This window comes from Lepidochelys kempii, chromosome 21 (assembly GCF_965140285.1).
Source record: "Lepidochelys kempii isolate rLepKem1 chromosome 21, rLepKem1.hap1, whole genome shotgun sequence".
In the NCBI taxonomy this organism is placed as follows: Eukaryota; Metazoa; Chordata; order Testudines; family Cheloniidae; genus Lepidochelys; species Lepidochelys kempii.
The window spans coordinates 10885323-10903556 of record NC_136400.1 but is presented as its reverse complement, the minus strand read 5'-3'; the positions used below and the strand labels follow the sequence as shown (position 1 = coordinate 10903556).

The window sequence follows — 18234 nt, the reverse complement described above, 5'->3', positions numbered from 1 at the left end:
AGTAGATGTGATATCTCGACTTTAGGAAGGCTTTTGCTACTGGCTCACATGACCTTCTCATAAACAAAATAGGGAAATATAGCCTAAACAAGCCAACTATAAGATGGGTGCACAACTGGTTGGAAAAACATACTCAGAGTAGTTATCAATGGTTCACAATCAAGCTGGAAGGACATATTGAGTGGGATCTTGCAGGGATCTCTCCTAAGTCCTGTTCAAGCCAATATCTTCATAAATGAGTTGAACAATGGCATAGAGAATACACTTATAAAGTTTGCGGATGAATACCAAACTGGGAGGGATTGCAAGCACTTTGGAGAACAGGATTAGAATTCATAATTAACTTGACAAACTGGAGAAATGGTCTGCAATAAATAGGATGAAATTCATCTAGGATAAATTCAAAGTACTACACTTAGGAAGGAACAATCAATTGTACAAATACAAATGGGAAATGACTGCCTAGAGATGAGTACAGCGTAAAAAGATCTGGGGATTATAATGGATCACAAACTAAATGAGAGTCAAAAACGTAATACTGTTGCAAAACAATCACATTTCATTCTACGATGTATTAGCAGGAATGTTGTGAGCAAGACACAAGAAGTAATTCTTCCACTCTCCTCGACACAGATAAGGCCTCAACTGGAGTGTTGTGTCCAGTTCTGGGTACCGCACTTCAGGAAAGCTGTGGACAAACTGGAGAAAGTCCAGAGAAGAGCTACAAAAATGATTAAAGGTCTAGAAAACAGGACCTATGAAGGAAGACTGAAAAAACTAGGTTTGTTTAGTCTGGAGAAAGATGACCTGGCGGGGGGGGGAGGGGTGGCATGATAACAGTTTTCAAATATATAAAAGGTTGTTATAAAGAGTAAGGTGACAAATTGTTCTCCTTAATCAAAGAGGACAGGACAAGAAGCAATGGGCTTAAATTGCAGCAAGGGAATGTGACATTCTGTACCTTGCGGGAGTGCCCTGTAAACCCCATATTTCTCCTTTATATATAATTGTGATCTTGAATGCAAAGCATGCCATGTAAGATATCAGGGGAAAGGTTATGATGTGGTGAAAGTCACTCTTCTATCTAAATATGTATATCATTGGTGCATATGAAGTTATGAGATTGTGTTGTATGATTGTCAGTTAAACATGCTGTACGTTGGGGAATTAGCCAGATATTAGCTCCCCTGAGACAACAGCAAGGAAAGCAACCAATCCCCAGGCGGGTGTAAAACCACCTTCAATAACTATTGTCCACCAAGGGAGTTAAAATTGAATGACTCACCTGCATAAGGCTACACCAGGAGAATTAGACCACCACCAGACATGCCTGGACTTGTGTTCTCCACGCGCACAGACTAAGGGTATAAAACAGAACACAGTGGCCCCATACTGGGCCTTCCGCTGCACCCCCTACCTACGCAGCAAGCAACAAGGATGCTCAGAAGACTGAAGATTCCAACAGAGGAGACTGTCCCAGGTTTCAAGGGTGAAACCTGTGTAATTTCCAGTGCGTGAGAAAAACTGCTTAATCTAGATGTTGCCCAGTCTAACAGGTTGAGAGTTAAGACTGCATGCTTATATTTTATTTTATTTTGGTAACTAACTCTGACTTTTTGCCTATCACTTAAAATCTATCTTTTGTAGTCAAGAAATTTGTGTAACTGTTTACCGGTGAGTTTACCTGAAGTGTTTGGTAAATTTGCTCAGGTTTACAAAGGCTGGTGTATATCCACTTTCCACTGATGAAGTGGTGAACCAATTAATAAATCTGCCTTGCTCAAGAAAGGGTCTTGAGCAGTGCAAGACAGGATAACCCTGGGGTACAAGGCTGGGAGCTGGGGATTTGGCTCTGGGAGCATTCATGCAATCTAGCTGGGTGTGGGGCTCCATATGCTGTTGTGCTGAGCAATCACAGCACCTGGAGGCATTTGCTGCTTGTCACTAGCAAAGCACTGAGAGAGACAGCCTAGACTGGAGAGTTAAGGGGGCACAGCAGTCCCACGGTCCCAGGCTGCACCCCAGGGATCCTGTCACACGGAGATTTAGCTTAGACATTCGGAAAAACTTCTTAACTGTAAGATAGTTAAGCACTGGAACAAATTGCCTAGAGAGTTTTGGAATCTCCATTACTGGAAGTTTTCAAGAATAGGTTAGACAAATACATAGCAGGGATGGTCTAGATAATACTTAGTCCTGTCTCAGTGCAGAGGACTGGACTAGATAACCTATTAAGGTACCTTCAAATCCTATATTTTTATGATTTCTGTGGTTACACTAGACAGATTGTTTTGGCTCTTAGGTCACAGCAGGGAGCTAGGTGATGCAGTAAGTAAACATGCTCCCTTTTCATCTGCCTACACATCTGACTAGTAGCTTGCACAGACAAGCTATACCAGCCTAAGGTACGGTGTGAATCTGAATCACTACAGTAATACTGCTAAAACTCCCTTGGTGGGCACACTTTCTGGTTTAAGAATGCCTCTTTGTTTAGCTTATGTCTCTTTGGAAGGGGTTAAATTAAACCAGAAAAAATAAACAAAGAAAAATCCTCAAACAGGAACAGGCGTGTCCACCCAGGGAATTATACCGGTATAATTACATTGGTGTAACCTCACCAGTATAACTGGTAAAACTTTCTATGTAGACAAGCTCTTAGGTCACAGTGCAGCAAACTTGGTGGCTTACCCTGGTTTATCCACAGCTGATGGTCTCTGCTCAGCATTCAGCACTGGATTAGCAGGTGCATTGCAGTGGGGCAGGATTACAGTACCTGACAAATCTGTGTGAAGGTTGCTTTCACACCATACCTGCCTACACCACAATTGGCTCTTGGTTATCAGGGCTATCAGTCTCTTTGTTCCATGGGCACCAAATTCATCTAACTTAAATAAAAGCCTAGACACTAAACTCTCCAAGGCAAATTATTCAGCTTCACCTGCGTTGTGGAATGTTCGCCTATCTTGCCCAAATCCGTTCAGCAGTCAGTTCTCTGAACTCAAGGAATATCACTAGTGCTATTCTCTGCTGTGACTGTTGGACTGCAAGATGACTACTAAAACCAAAAGAAATTGAAAATCCAGTTCAAAGTTCAACCTACGAAAGAAATCTTGGTTTTCAAACACGCTGGAGAGAAGACAGAACCGTTGTACAGAGTAACCTGGTATGTTCACCTATCACAGAGTGCGTCTCCCCCACACATACATCCATTCACTTAGTCCCTTTTAGACCACCTCTCCTTCTGGGTAGGAACAATTAATCAGGGCCATGTATGCTGGAACTTTATGGAGGCTCCAGATCAAGCACACTCTGTACAAAACACAGAGCAAACTCCTATCTCACCAGAAGGAGACTTGTGCAACAGGCCACAAATTAATTTGAAAAAAGAGGGAGTCTTGTCGGGGCTGACACATGCACTTAAGGAGCTGTTTTACTATTTTGAGTCCCTCAGTTGGAAGCTCGACAGTCTTTAAATGCCAACCACTCCATGTTCTGAAGTTTGGAATGCAAAGCGTGTTCAGCTGCCAGGGTACTTCCCAAGACTAAACCACAAGCAAATAATAGCACAAGCGAAGACAACTAGAAAGCAGGGCATAAGCTGGGGAATTTTACACCATCTTTTTTCCTTCGTGGTAGTTGGTAGCCCCTCCTCTAAGGTTTTGAGCAACTCTTTATTTTGCAATCTGATTCCCCTTGCAATTTATTTCCAGCCACTGGAAATTAAAGGCTATTGTGTAATTTAGATTCAATACAATGGTTGTGTGGGAAGTGAGGGCAGAAGAACAAGTCCAGGCGAAATACTACAAGAGCAGGGAATGGGAATCAGGATTACTGAATTCCATCCTAGCTCTGTGACTTTGAACAACTTCCCTCACCTCATGGTTACTTTGTTTTCTCATCTGTAAAATAGGGACAGTACCTATCACACAAGGAGGCTGGTAGGCTTATAGTTAGTCACTATTAGTAAAGCACTATTGTGCATGGGTGCATATATACACACCGTACATTCGTCCAATATAATGTATGGAGTATGTGGTAAATGCCAAGTATTAATACAATCATACAAATGGTTGGTAAATATGAATTATTTGGAGGGAAAATAAGCAGGGGTACAGGGAACGTTCGTGACTTGTACAAAGCCACACTATAAGTCAGTGTCAGAACTGGGAACTGAACCCAGGAGTTCCTGCCTCCTGCATTGTAGAAGTCCAAATTATTCTCTCTCACAATAAGTCTCCTTCTAACTTGCCAGACAGAATGCACATTCCTCTACACAGCTTTGTGATCTAGGTGAAAGTGGTTTGAGCCTATCAAGAGCCAAGCTGTAGCTACCTGCTTTGCAGAACTGTCAGTTTTGCTCTTTTGATGAACTACCATGCAGTACATTTCTGATTTTAAAGATAACTTTATAGGGAAAAAAGCAGGTCCTGTCATGTGTGCACACACTTCCCCACCCGCTGACCACAAGGAAGTAGTAGCTAACTGTTACTTTTCCCAGCATGTGATCTGGGGTCTGTATTTGCAAGAAGAATTGATCAATACATGCAAAAAACAAAAAACAGGACTCAAAGCCACCAAGGCTGTAACAGAAGAAGTAGTTACCAAAGCATTTCCCTAAAGCTCTGCATCCACAGTCCTGCATGTGTTGCAGGAAAGGGGTATGCGGAAATTTAAGAGACTGAAGCCTATAAACTAGTGGTTTTCAAACTGAGGTCCGCAGCTCATCAGTTACCTTGACAGCTCTTCCTTCAGAATGAAGTATTACTAGAATCAATGTGACAGTCTATTGGGGAGTGGAGGATTGAAATATATGGTTTACAGGAGTCCCTCTCTTATGGAAAGGACTGAAGAGCCCCTTGCTTTGAACTGTTTTCACCCTGAACCTGAAAATGTTTCTAAGTCTATATTCAGAGCAATATATGAATGTTAATGAGTTAAGTCTCTCATCGTTAGGATGAGGCAAGTAAGTATTATTCCTATTATACACCTGGGGAAACTGAGGCAGAGAGCTGAAGTGACTTTCCCCAAACCATACAGCTGATCATTTTGGGCTGGATTTACCAGACATCATCTCCTTAACTCCCTGAAAAGAAAAAGAGGCATTATTCCCATCTGTCAGTTAGATAAATAACACAAGACCAGCCTTCTTGAGAGACCATCCATTGCCCTGCATCCTTGTCACAGCATTAAAGTCAGCAGGTGCAGAACTGCTGATCATCTTGAGGTATTGTCTCAAGGGGACAGGAAGCAGGGGCTTTTGCAACAAAAGCTGGGGATTCTGGAGTTCTCTGCTACTTTATAGAGACCGGTACCCTTCAAAGAGAAGACTCCAAACATTTGCGTCTCCACTTCCATTCTCTGTCATGGGGTGGATGCAGACTGTTTCAGGATGGGCTGCAGAATTTATTTTTGATTTTCCATTAGCTTCTGCTTCAAGATTTATTGCTCAGGCCATGTTTCTTTTGATTGTAAAGCATGTGTTCTGTTTCATTTGGGGCACAAGGCACCTTACCAGCTGGTTCAGGAGCACAGCACGTTGAAAAAGCAATAACGTGATGCTTTTGCAGAAGGGAAACTTCCATTCCACTAATGGTTTATCATCAATTTTTAAACTGCTGGAAGCTGTGTGGTTTTACACACTTCCCCTCAGCTGTAACAGTTATTTTAGGCAAGTTGTGGTCCCGAACTTTATGAGGAACTGTAAATCCCTCAGATACTGTGCACAGTACACATAAGGGGCATAGGCTTTCTGACACTGGCCACCTGTGGGCCTCAACCTTGACTTAAGATGAGCCATTTCTAGGAATGGGAGGGGAGTTCAGTCTACATGGTCCATTCAGTCATCAGTCTCTCTGCTAGGACTATCAAAAAGAGAGACACAATGCCAAAAGTGATCAATTTTGAGGTATGGATACTCATTCATTTATAAGTGGACCGAGTCTCCAGAGTTCCTTTCACATAGAGCATTGCATGATAATGACACAATGGTAAGGACTTTCAATCACTACTCAACTGGATTGGTTTCAAGCAGGTTTAGAGAGGTGAAAGGCTGTATAAGTCCCACTACCAATTCTCTGCAGCAGAAGTCCTGCTTGCTTTTAGTCTGTTGCTGCCCAGCTGCCTTGTGGCAGGTAGCAAAAGTCCATATGGAAATAGCTCTCCTACAAACAGCTAGTAAAGGAAATAGACATTTCAATATCTGCAGGTTAGACCAACGGCAGAATGCAGTTTCATCTCTGTGCAGTTTGAAATCTAGCTCAATCCAGTCAGAGGTGCTGTTCTGGTGAGCACCTTCAATTACTTCAAGGGGCCAAATAAGATGACCAGTATCAGACCATTCCAAGGATTGTGATCCATTAAACTAAAGCAGTGCATTTCCAGTTAGCTTAAAGCATGAGCAGAGGGGGGAAAAAAAGATACTAAAAGAAATTAAAAGAGTTATAAGGTGAACAAATAACATCTTGCATTTACATTGCACCTCTTAGCCTCAAGAACCCCAAAGCACTTTACCAACCACACGTGCAGTAGTCACTTCAACCACCACCGAAAGGCAACCACCCGAGGGTGGCATGCAGCAGTTGCTTACAAGCACACAGCAACAGTGCATAACAGATTAGGACAAGAAGTGAAAAATCACATATGCAAGTAAACCTACTGGGGAATTTAGAAGGGCAGATGGTAATTTCCCGAGTTAAGCATTTAGCCAGGAAACTGGGGGTATTGATGAAAATAGGAAGTGCATACAACTGTAGGATTTTCTCCATTCCACGCATGACTCAGAGATCATCAGGCCAGCAGGGACCACTATAATCATCTACTCTAACCTCCTGCCTAATACAAGCCGAACAACCTCCCCCAGTAATTCCTGATGGAGGCAACATCCCACTTTCCTGACTTACACATTGCTCTACTCCCTCTCTCAGTGCTTTCTAGGAAACGATAAGTCTCCTTAGGCAAAGGGGTCTTCCTGACACCATTGCCATCTGGGCCTCTGAGTGAAGCTTGAAACACTATGTAGCAAGATGTTGACCTAGTGCAAGGAGAGTAACTGAGCAAGGAGGCATTCTAGTATCATATATGTAACATGGGGGTGAGGGCCAGATGGATTCTGGACATCTGCATGACCAGACATTAACTCCTCCCTGAGTCCAGCTGAAGAGCCCGATATGTGTTTTATTGGAGAGTAAGTGTGGTCTAGTGGTCAGAGAGCCAGACTGGAAGGAGGTGATCTGGGTTTTGTTACTAGTTCAAATATAGATACATTACCCCCTTTGGTTGATTCCTTGTGTGTAAAAATAAGAGTAATAAAACTCATCCACCTCATGGGATGAGGAGGATGCATTCATCAATGCTGGTAAAATGCTTTGGCATCCCTAGGTAGAAGATGCTAAATAAGTCTTCCAAATGAGTCTGTGAAATGCTTACTGGTCACATGAAGCTGACTTCTCCTCATTTCCAGCTGCTAAATTGCATTAAAAGATAAAGATATGTTAAATGCTTTCCTGATATTGCTTTTCCACATAGGCTATTGCTGTAATTGCCACTGGGATGTTATGTGATTGCAAACAAAATGGGAGGTGAGTCAACACAATTTTGACAGGAGGATGGGAGGGAGGGAACATGGCCTGCACAACTGTGAATGGGAGTGGAGTGTCCATGAGACCATATTCAGATGTAGCCCACCACATCAAAGACTTTGGAAACCCTATGCTTGAGAAATGTGAAGTATCAAAAGTTTGCAATACCACCTTAAATTTGACCTGCCACTGGTATTAATTTCCATACATGTAATAATAATTGGTTTTCAGAATCGTTTGCCAAAATTTTTGAAAAATTCCTCTGCTTCTAAAAGATTTACACAAACAGACCCATACTGCAGAAAGGAAGCTTTAATATTAGGCTATGTAAGACACAATTCTGTCAAAATCTCTATCTTTTCCTATCCCTACTATCAACTGTATGGACAATGTGATAAAACTTGTAGAGCAATCAGTGAAACTAACTATGCACCCTTACACCCACCAGTCACAAATGCTGACAATTAGGCTTCAACCTCTGTCACGTTGGTTGTACAGCAGAACCCCAGCGTTACGAAAACCAGAGTTATGAACTGTCAAACACACATCTCATTTGGAACCAGAAGTGCGCAATCAGGCAGCAGCAGAGACCCCAAAAAAAGCCCCAATACAGTACAGTACTGTGTTAAACAAACTACTAAAAAAATAAAGGGAAAGTTTTTAAAAAAAAAGTTGACAAGGTAAGGAAACTGTTTCTGTGCTTGTTTAAATTAAGATGGTTAAAAGCAGCATTTTTATTCTGCATAGAAAAGTTTCAAAGCTGTATTAAGTTAATGTTCTGTTGTAAACTTTTGAAAGAATAATAACGTTTTGTTCAGAGTTACAAACAACCTCCATTTCTAAGGTGTTCGCAACTCTGAGATTCTACTGTATTCTCCAAAGACGTCCCTTTCATCCAGGAATCTTCAAATCCATGGAAAGGAATAACGCTGAACACAAGCTGATTGTGGGTGAGGAATTCCAACAGAAGACATCTAAGAGTAGATTAATTTCTCCTTGTCATCAGATTGCCACATTCCCCTCTGGGTTCCCATGACTCCAGTTGTTCTCAGTCTCACTCTGTATCACAGACTTGCCTTTCAGGAGAAGGCACGGTCCATTAAAACCTCCAAACCAAGGCCCATACCAGTGTTCCCATACCAGTGTTCCAATTGAACCGGTGGGGTTGTATGAGTGAAATAACCAAATGTGAAGTGTGTGGGGTAAAAATGCCCATGAGCACAAAAGAACTGTGCCTTGGCACTTTCTATGAGATCTGAGACAAGGGTCTTTGTCAGAGTCAGTCCCAGTCCCTTGCCTGATCACAAGTATGGTGGGTTCAGCAGAGACAAGAAAAGTGACAGCATAATGCAATCATGTGTGTTCATATCACCCCCATCTGTAATGACTAAGGCCAGCTGCCTAGGCCACTTGGTGACACAATAAACAGCACCATTCCATCATCACATAAACAGCAAGGAGAAGCTAATTCAGTTCTCCACAGAGTTGTTCTCTCTGCTGTCTCTGCGATGGTGCCAATTTTCCCACTATTCTCACCACAATCAATTTTAGCACTGGCTTCTCCCACTTTCCACAGACAACTGAAGCTTCTCCATAACTCCTGCCCAACCTACACCAGTGCTCCTCTCCTCCTACACATCCCACCCTGTTCCCAAGACACCATCCCAGCTTTTCTGCTGACTGCTCCCTTTGTTCCTTCACCCACTCCTGACTCAATCAATGCCTTCTTTCACACCGCCCCTCCTGGCTTGAAATGGGTAAAGCTTGCCAGCCCCCCTCTTTGCCTCCTCAGAAACCACATAAAACCTACCATAACCTGTGAAATAGTGATTACACATCCCATTTTGCATCACACCCACTCATGCCATTACAGTAAGTTATTTGGCACAGGGACCCTTATCTATTGGGCAGAGATTACCCAGCACCCTATATACTCATGTATGGTTTTAAGTGTGTAATAAAATGAAGCTTTAGGAAACTTTTGTTAAATCTAAGGGCAGGTCTACACTATTGCTTAAGTCAGTCTAATTATTTCACTCAGGAGTGTGAAAAAGAAACCCCCCAGCGACGCAACCTACCTAAGTTCTGTCCACACTAGTGCTACGTCGGCGGGAGAGTGTCTCCTGCCGACATAGCTTCCGCCTCTCATGCAGGTGGAGTAATTATGCCAACGGGAGTACGTTCTCCCATCGGCATAGAGCGTCTTCACCTGACGCGGTGCAGCTGTGCCAATGTTGCGCTTCTAGTGTAGACCTGCCCTAAGAGTGGACAGAAATTTTCCCCATGCAATTCAACAAAAATAAGACTTCACCCCTGCCGTGTAGTGAACCCAATCAGTACAACAGGAGTGCAACCGTAACCAAATCTCGTCACTACCCTGTGCCTCAGTTTCCCCACTTGTGGAACGGAGAGGATAATACTGAGCTACCTTTACAAAGCAAAGATCAAGCACTTGGCTTCAGTTATATGAGTGCTAAGTATTACTAGTGCATTCAAATGATATTAGTCTGGTTTCACTGTCCAAGCTGAGTGAAATGGAAAACATTAAAGGGATCACTCTTTAGACTCAAAACACAGGGTGTGTCAAAAGAAAAGATTTTATAAAGGCTAAGATCAAGAGATGTGTTTCCATTAATGATTACAAATTACTAAATTAAAAAAGTATTTTATTGTGTATGCACCTAAGGAGCCCAAACAGGGATTAGATCCAAGGCACTATACAAATACACAGACAATCCCTGCCTCAGAAAGCTCACAATCTCGGATCTTTGATTCCGATATAAACATTCTCCCACAGTGTTTGCAACCCATAGCAGCCCCTGACCAATGCAAGAGAACTAGACAGTGAAACCAACTATTTTCCTTCTGCAAGCTAAAAATAGTGCAAGAAGATAAACAGCACGGATGGTGAAAAAGACATTCAAGATTTTAGATGCTTTCCATTTTAGGAATGGAATGGAAAGTAATGTGTTAAAAAAAACCCACAACATGAATAAAGTTTTTTTTAAGATGTATTCTGAGGCCAGTGCCCCATCATACACATCAAAACTCACCTTTGCAGAAGATCTCTGCAAAGTGATAATCATTATTCCACTGCAAGTGTATGTGTTTCATTTCTTCTGAATAAAAGCTACCAAACAATTTGATACAATATAACTGTCCTTTGGATTTCCCTGACCTTGGAGTCTCAGTTTTCCCTTCCTTGTGAATTCCCAGACACAGAGATAACACACACACACACACACACACCTTTAATTGAGGAGGCTGCAAAAGAAACAAGGAATTATTTCAAATTAAAATTGAAAACAGAAAATAAAGAGAGCTTAATGATTCAGTAGCAAAGCTTCTCTCGAGCACACACACAGTTAGAAGAGAGACCCACATGAATAAAGAGTTGGGTTATTTTATGTGAAAGAAAACTGTAGTAGCAATATAAGAAATGCAGATTATAATAGTGATGTTGCTTTTCTACAGCAGCTTTAAACTGTGAAGGCTCAAAGCACATTAAATCTCTCAATCCCTGTGTAAATTACAAAAACCCATTTTATAGGTAGTGACTCAGGCCTCAGTCCTGCAAGTTATTCAGTTCACTTGGACAGAGCCCCAATGAAGCGAACAGCATGAAGAATTGGAGTTTGACTGACTAGTCCAAAACAACACCCCAAGCCAGTAACAATACCAGGAGTAGAACCCAGAAATCCTCCCGACTCCAAGATCACTGCTCACACCATTAGCCCATAGTCCAGGCACTGCAACAAAGGACTGGAAAAAGGCAAAACTGAGGACTGTAAAATAACTAGATTAGGAGGAGAATGAGTGGGGGGAGGGGAGTTCATGAGCAAAAAAGGTCACTAAAAAGGGGTTTCGGCAGTGCACAGTAAAAAGGGCAAGCGGCAAGAATGAGACAAAAGATTAAGGGGCCCACAAATAGCAGTGAGGAAAGGTTACATGCACAAAGCAAATGACAGCATTATGTATTGGCAGAAAATGTGTCATTTAATCATGGGGGCTAGTGAGACACAGAGAACACATTAGCTTTATTCAGGTCTCCATTACTAACTTGTCCAGTGTACTCTTGTGCACTTTTCCCAATTATGAATGGGTCAGCGCCTCCTGACAAGAATGCTGAATCCAAAATGCACACAACATGCTGGTTTGGGGTAGGGGAAGGTGGGAAGCTTGGAAGTTGTGTGCTGTCAGGACTAGCAGAAAATCATTTAAATTAATGAATTTAAGAAGTCTACTAGCAGGCTGTGTTACATTCTTGTTGGTACAAAGGTGGAGGGGAGATCAACTAGTGACTCACAAAACAGCCTTAAACAGATGCTTTACAGATGGTCATTTAATGTTTGCAGAGGTTCTTTCCAGGTCCCAGAAATGCTAAGATTTTACCTTCAGCCTAAAAATATACAAAGTCTGCCAACCTCAGTGTACCTAAGCTGTTCATGGTGGAAAACAGGGCAGAGAGACTACTCCTTGGGTCCCTTCTAGCTCTGCCACTGACATTACGTAGCCTTGGGTAAGTCACTTTGTCTCTGTTTCCCCACCTGTAAAATGAGGATAAATGCTTGCCCATGTTTACGCTTTAAGAGCTTTAGGTGAAAGGTGCCATGTAATATTTTGCCTTCATCCACTTCATGCAAGTTTCCCAAGCCTCATACCAACCCCTCTGAAGTGACCTCGTTTTAGAGCTGAAGTGGTTTGCCCAAGGTCCCACACAGCTAGTAATAATACCTAGCGCTCAGATAGCAATTATCGCCCTAGATCACAAAGCACTTGTCAAAGGAAGTCAATATTCTCCCATTTTAGAGATAGGGAAACTGAGGCACAGATAAGTGATTTGCCCAAGGTCACCCAGCAGGTCAGTGGGAAACCCAGGAACAGAGGTCCTATGCATTAATCACTAGATATTGCTTCCTCTTAATACAAGTTTGATGTATTACTAGAGACATTAATATAAAACCTCAAGTCACTCAGTGTTTTGTCAATCTATCACGACTGTGTGCAATATTCTGCTCCCCTGGATTCACTTACCATAACTCCCCCACCTCATTACCACTTATCCCTACTCTTTCTTTCCATTAATTTCTTAGCCTTTTTACTCACATATTCACTACCTATCAGTTTCACTTACTCAAACCTCTTACTTAAAAAGCTTCCCCACATCCCCTTTCACATCTTAGGGTTACCAAATCCAAAAGTACCAAGGAAAACCCAAATTAATTTAACATCTCCTCAGGTAGGCCTCTATGCTTTACTTTAACACAAATAGGACTGAACTAACTAGACTGAGGGAGGCAATCATTGGAAAGCAGGCCAGAGGGACATCTATGAATGATCTTTCATTCCTTCCATTTCACCTTCTCTGAGAGCAGCACTGATGCCTAGAGAAACTCATTAACTTTCCATTCACTCCCACTAAATCGTTTCTAACCTGCCAGCCAACCCTGTGCTACAGGAAGACACACACATACAGAGAGAGAGAGAGGAGGGTTGGTAGGATGAACGGGAAAAGCTGAGGAGGAAACAGTGGTATCAGCCCCAGAATCTGTCCTTGTGCCAATATATGGGAGGGTGGGGAGAACTGCTGGGAAGGCAGGGGAATGGGAAAAGGAGGGGAGCAGGACAGAGGTAGTATCCTCTCTCATCTGAACAGAATCTATTCCTGAGCCAGTGGCAGAATCACTGATGGGACAGGAGCACTTTGGTGAGGCAATCACAGCAGCAGGGAGGCTGGGAGGCCCTCTTACCTATGTCGGGGTGTCAATACCAAGCCGCAAGGAATGAACAGGGAGAAAAGGAGAGACATGGGGCAGGGTAGGAAGCACGGGGGAGAAGAGGAGCAAGACAAGGAAAAACAAGATAGTTGGGAGACTCTGGTGACACCCCCTTTACCTGGTCAGGTGCTTCAGAGCATGCTCCCGCCACAGACCGCCCCCCTACCTGAGGGCAGCTACTGCAGGAGACGGGGGTGAAAGAGGGGCTAGGGGAGATTGGGGGGGAGACAGGTGAGGAACACTCATCACCCCACTTGTTCCCAAGGCAGGAGGGGAGCCTTCCCCCTTCCCTATTACCCCTAGTGGCGGGCAGCCTGACCCCGCACTTCTCGGGGAGGGAGGGTGCCGGCGGGGCAGGGGGAGAAAGGGTTGGCTATGGGCATAGAGGCCCAGGAGGGACGGGGGGGGTGTCCCCCACAATGAGGGCAGAGTCTTCGGGGCGGGGGGGGGGACGAGTAGCACTGAGGGGCGGGGTCTCGGGGTCTGTGAAGGGTCCTTGGGGTAGCGAGCTGGGAGGCACCCCCTAAATGTGGGCAAGGTCTTGGGGGGGGGCAGGGCTGGGGGCGGGTCCCCGCGGTGTGCGGGGAGGGGAGCAGGGCAGGTCGGTGCCTCACCTGGACAGGTGTTTCAGGATCTGCTTCTTGATGATGCCGGCCATACCGGGTCCGGGCGGGGGGCGGCTCCTGCCGCTCGGCGCGCGGGGTCCCCAGCCCCTCACCCGTTGCCGCCCGCGGAGCCGGCTCCTGCCATCTCCCTGACAGCCCTCCCCGACTCCGCCAGCATCCCGGCTAGCACCGCGGCGGCCCGCTGAGCGCCGTCTCTAGCGCCACCTACCAGCGAGAGGGCGAGGGAGCGCACAGCCAAGCAGCAGCGCCCTCTGCCGGTCCGAGGAGGCGAGCCCAGCTGCGTTTGTCCCTCTCCCAGCCAGTAACACGCCCCCCACCCTCCCCTGCACGGACACCCATAAGGACCCCACCCTGCAGCGTGCACCTAGAACTACCTCAGGACCAACGCCAGGTGGCAGCACCCACCACCCACCTACCTTGCTCCCCCCCACAGGTGGCCCACTGCCCCCAGGTGTGTGGGGAGGGGGGCCCTCACCCCACCCCTGCCATGGTCTCATCAACTGCACTGGCCCGCGGCTCCACCAACCAAGACAAGCATGCTGCCCCTCCTACACCCTTAAGACTGTAACCCACCCTCCCAGGGCTCCACATAATCATAAGCATAGTTACCCTGTCTTGTCCACACATCTGAACAGAGCCTTTTCCAAAGCATGGAAGGTGAAGAATTATTTCCCTCTCTACTCTCCCTAGGACACACAGTGGGGCACTGGCAAAAGTTAGGCTAGTCCCTATTAAGAAGTTTTGCTAAAATAGCAATGTGAGTTGGGGGGTGATTCCTCCCTAGCAACATTTCTATATCAGCAAATGCCCTAACGTACACAGTTATACTGGACAAACCAAAAAAGGGGGTGTGCGCTTTTTTGGCAGTATAGCTTACTTGGTTGGGGGAACAAGCAAGCACGCTTTTGCGGGTATAAGCTGCATCTGCACTTGAAGAGTTTGTCATCTCATTTACTCTCCACCCAGTACCTATATACATCACACAGCAGTAAGTTTGGCTACTCAGAGAGCAAGTAGCAGTTTTTTTGCCAGAGGCTTAACACCAGACTAGCAGGAGCATCACTGGTAAAGTAGCAGAAGATCAGCTTGCATGGTTTCTGATTCTTCGCTATGACAGGATTAGGGCATGAACATTAGAGGAGCTACATTTACCTCTGTAAAAACAAAGCAGAGGATCACATGAGCTACTATGCTATAAAGAAATGTCCTACCTCAGTTGCTTCCTAGTCTCTATTACAGCCTTTGTCTCTATTACAGCATTTATCACTCATGTTTTTGGACCAATCTCAGATTCTTATTGGCAGAAAATCTTCCACTTAGTCTCACACCTCCTCTTACCCAGATCATTTCCAGACACATTTTCAGGCAAGCAAATACTTTAACTCTAAAGGGGTCATGGGACAAGTTAAAAAAAAAAAAACATTTAACAAATAACTTCACCTGTTACTTGTGTCGGGCAAGACTGAAATGGAAAAAAAACAGTTAAATTTAATTTCTTCTTTGATGCTTTTTTTACTTTTGGATTCCACTCAAATTGGACAGCAAAAACAGATTAGTCAGTTTCACTCTGCAGTTCCATACACCCATACAAAAACTACAACAGATGGATTGTAAATACAAGAAGCCAATGTGATGTGTATGTTCTGTTTTAAGTGACTCAGTGAAATGTTGCAACAACAACAAAATAATGGGAATGATTCTATTGCTCCTTCAGTTTACCAGCCCTGTGTTTTATGTCACATTTCAGTATGTTAGTCTCTTAACACCCAAATATCCTACCCTGGACAATAAACCCTTCTTCTTTACTGACCATACTCTACTTTGGGAGATGATTGTAATCTTAGGGGGAGAAAAAAAAGTCTCAGTGTCACCCCAAAAAAATCCATTTGAGTTGGCAGATTTGTGCTGGAGAAAATAATTGGCTGACTTCAACATATGGTTGGACATATTCAACCCTTTGCAACCACAGATCAAAACTAGGCAGATTTCAAGCCAGCCCCTTATCTTTCCAAGGTAGATACACATACAACAGAGTTCCACACGGTTTACTCTGTGTCTATCTTTCCTACAAGCCTTTAGAAACCAAGGCTTTGCTGTAAAAAGACAAGATCTCCTGATATTATAAGTAAGAGGGTTTTCCTTTTGTTCCTAACTAAGGTCTCCTCTTCCCCTACCACTGTGCTGCAATAAAAATGGTCATGCTACTGCCTGAAGTGGATGTTTGCCCAGGATTTATGTCAGGCTAAGTAATGGAAAAGCTGATCTAGGATTCATTTGATAAATAATGCAGGAACAGGAATACAATTCATGCCAATCAACATGGCTTTATGGAAAATAGGTCTTGTCAAAGAATGAAATCAGGTTTGTTGGACGAGATTACAAGTTTGTTGATAACACTTTTATAAAGCATTTGACTTAGTACCACATGACGTTCCAATTCAATAGTTAGCACTATACAATGTCAATGAAGCATATGTTAGATTGAATCAGAATTGGCTAACTAACTGATCTCAATATGTAGTCAATGAGGAATCACCACATAGGGTTGTTTCCCATGGGGTTCCTCAGGGATCAGTACTAGGCCTGACACCATTCAACACTTTCATCAACCATCTGGAGGTAAATATAACATCACTGCTGATAACACAAAGATTGGCCCAGTGATAAATAATAATGAAGACAGGGCAGCCCTACAGAGCAATCTGGATCACTTAGGAAGCTGGGCCTATTCAGCAAAATGTGTTTATTACAGCCAAATGTAAAGTAATACATCTAGGAACAAGGAATGCAGGCCACACTACAGAATGGGGGAGCGTATCCTGGAAAGCAGTGACTCTGAAAAGCATTATCGGGTCATAGTAGAGAAGTAACTCAGCACAAGCTCCCAGTGCATTGCTATGCCAAGAAGGGCTAAAGCTATCCTCAGATGTATCAACTGGGGAATATTGAATATGAGTAAGGAGTTGATTTTACCTCTATACACAGAGCACTGAGATACTGGAATACTGCCTCCAGTTCTGGTGTCCACATTTTAAAACAGATGCTGAAAAACAGGAGACTGTACAGAAGAGAGCTACAAACGTTATTTGAGGGCTAAAGAAAATGTCTATCAGCGAAAGACTTTAACTTACCAAAAAGATTGAAAGGTGACTTGATTCAAGCATATAAGTACTTTCACAGGGAGAAAATAGCAAATACTAAAGGGCTCTTTAATCTAATGGAGAAAGACATAAGTACCACTGTCTGGAAGCTGAAGCCAAACAACTTCAAATTAGAAATTAGGCACAATTTTTTTTTAAACGGTAATGGTGACAAATCATTCAACAACCTACCAAGGCCAGTGGTGGATTCTCCATTTCTTGGAGTCGTCAAGTCAAGACTGGATATCTTTCTGAAAAATCTGCTTTCACCAAATAAAGAACATAAATTATTGGGCTCAAAACTGGGTGCACAGTAATGGCCTGTGACATACAGGTCAGATTATGAATTAATGATGCCTTCTGGCCTTAAACTTAAGAAACGACTGCATACTTTGCCGAAGATAGATCCTTCGGGATAAGAAGTGCCATAGAACGATTAACAATTGAACATCGATAATACTTAACACCCCACAAAGCCCAGCAGATACTTCATGAGCAAATTCAGTGCTAAGAGGCTTGTGTTTCTCAAAACATCACAAGAGTGATTTTTAGATCGCTTTGATTCTCAAAATTTCAATGTTTCAACCCTACTCTTGGAACAACAAGCTCAGTGTTTAAAAATTGGCTCCTTTTCTCAGCTACACAGCACACTCAAAAGGGATAGATGCTGAGTTTGTCCATACCTGTTTGAGCAAAGGACTATGGCTATGACTATAGCACCCCATACACCCTTATATTGCCTTGTCATCCCCCCCAGCACCACCACATTAGACACAGCAAGTACACTTCCGGAGACTCCGAACACAGAAATAATTTTCTTCCTGATATTAGAGCCAAAATATACAGAGCTACTCTGCTTGTATGTGGTGTGAAATTGCCTTGGTGCAATGCAGACGTAGAACTCCAATAAAGCATGGCACTTCCAAAAGCAAGACCCCATTCTTACAGTTAAGTGGCCCTGGGTCTGGTGCAACACAACTTTTTTTTAATTTGAAAAGTTAAACTAGAGCTGACAACAGTTGCTAGTTTGACAGCACTGTCGACTTAAACACTGTCTATTAACATTACAGGTACAGCACAAGCAAGGGAAAGTATTCCCCTACACACAAGAGCT

At 43.6% G+C, this 18234-nt stretch overlaps 1 protein-coding gene across 3 annotated transcripts in view; it reads right to left on the bottom strand.

Annotated features, from left to right (window-relative positions):
* Positions 1-14162, bottom strand: part of BLTP3A (bridge-like lipid transfer protein family member 3A) — a 57380-nt gene extending 43218 nt beyond the window's left edge. For all 3 annotated transcript variants that reach the window (XM_073320332.2, XM_073320333.2, XM_073320334.1), the window contains exon 1: positions 13969-14162. Coding sequence is in view for 1 of the 3 variants with exons in the window: in XM_073320333.2 (XP_073176434.1) it covers positions 13969-14012 (44 nt within the window). In the remaining 2 variants the exon portion in view is untranslated. The remainder of the gene's footprint in view (positions 1-13968) is intronic.
* Positions 14163-18234: the final 4072 nt, after the last annotated feature.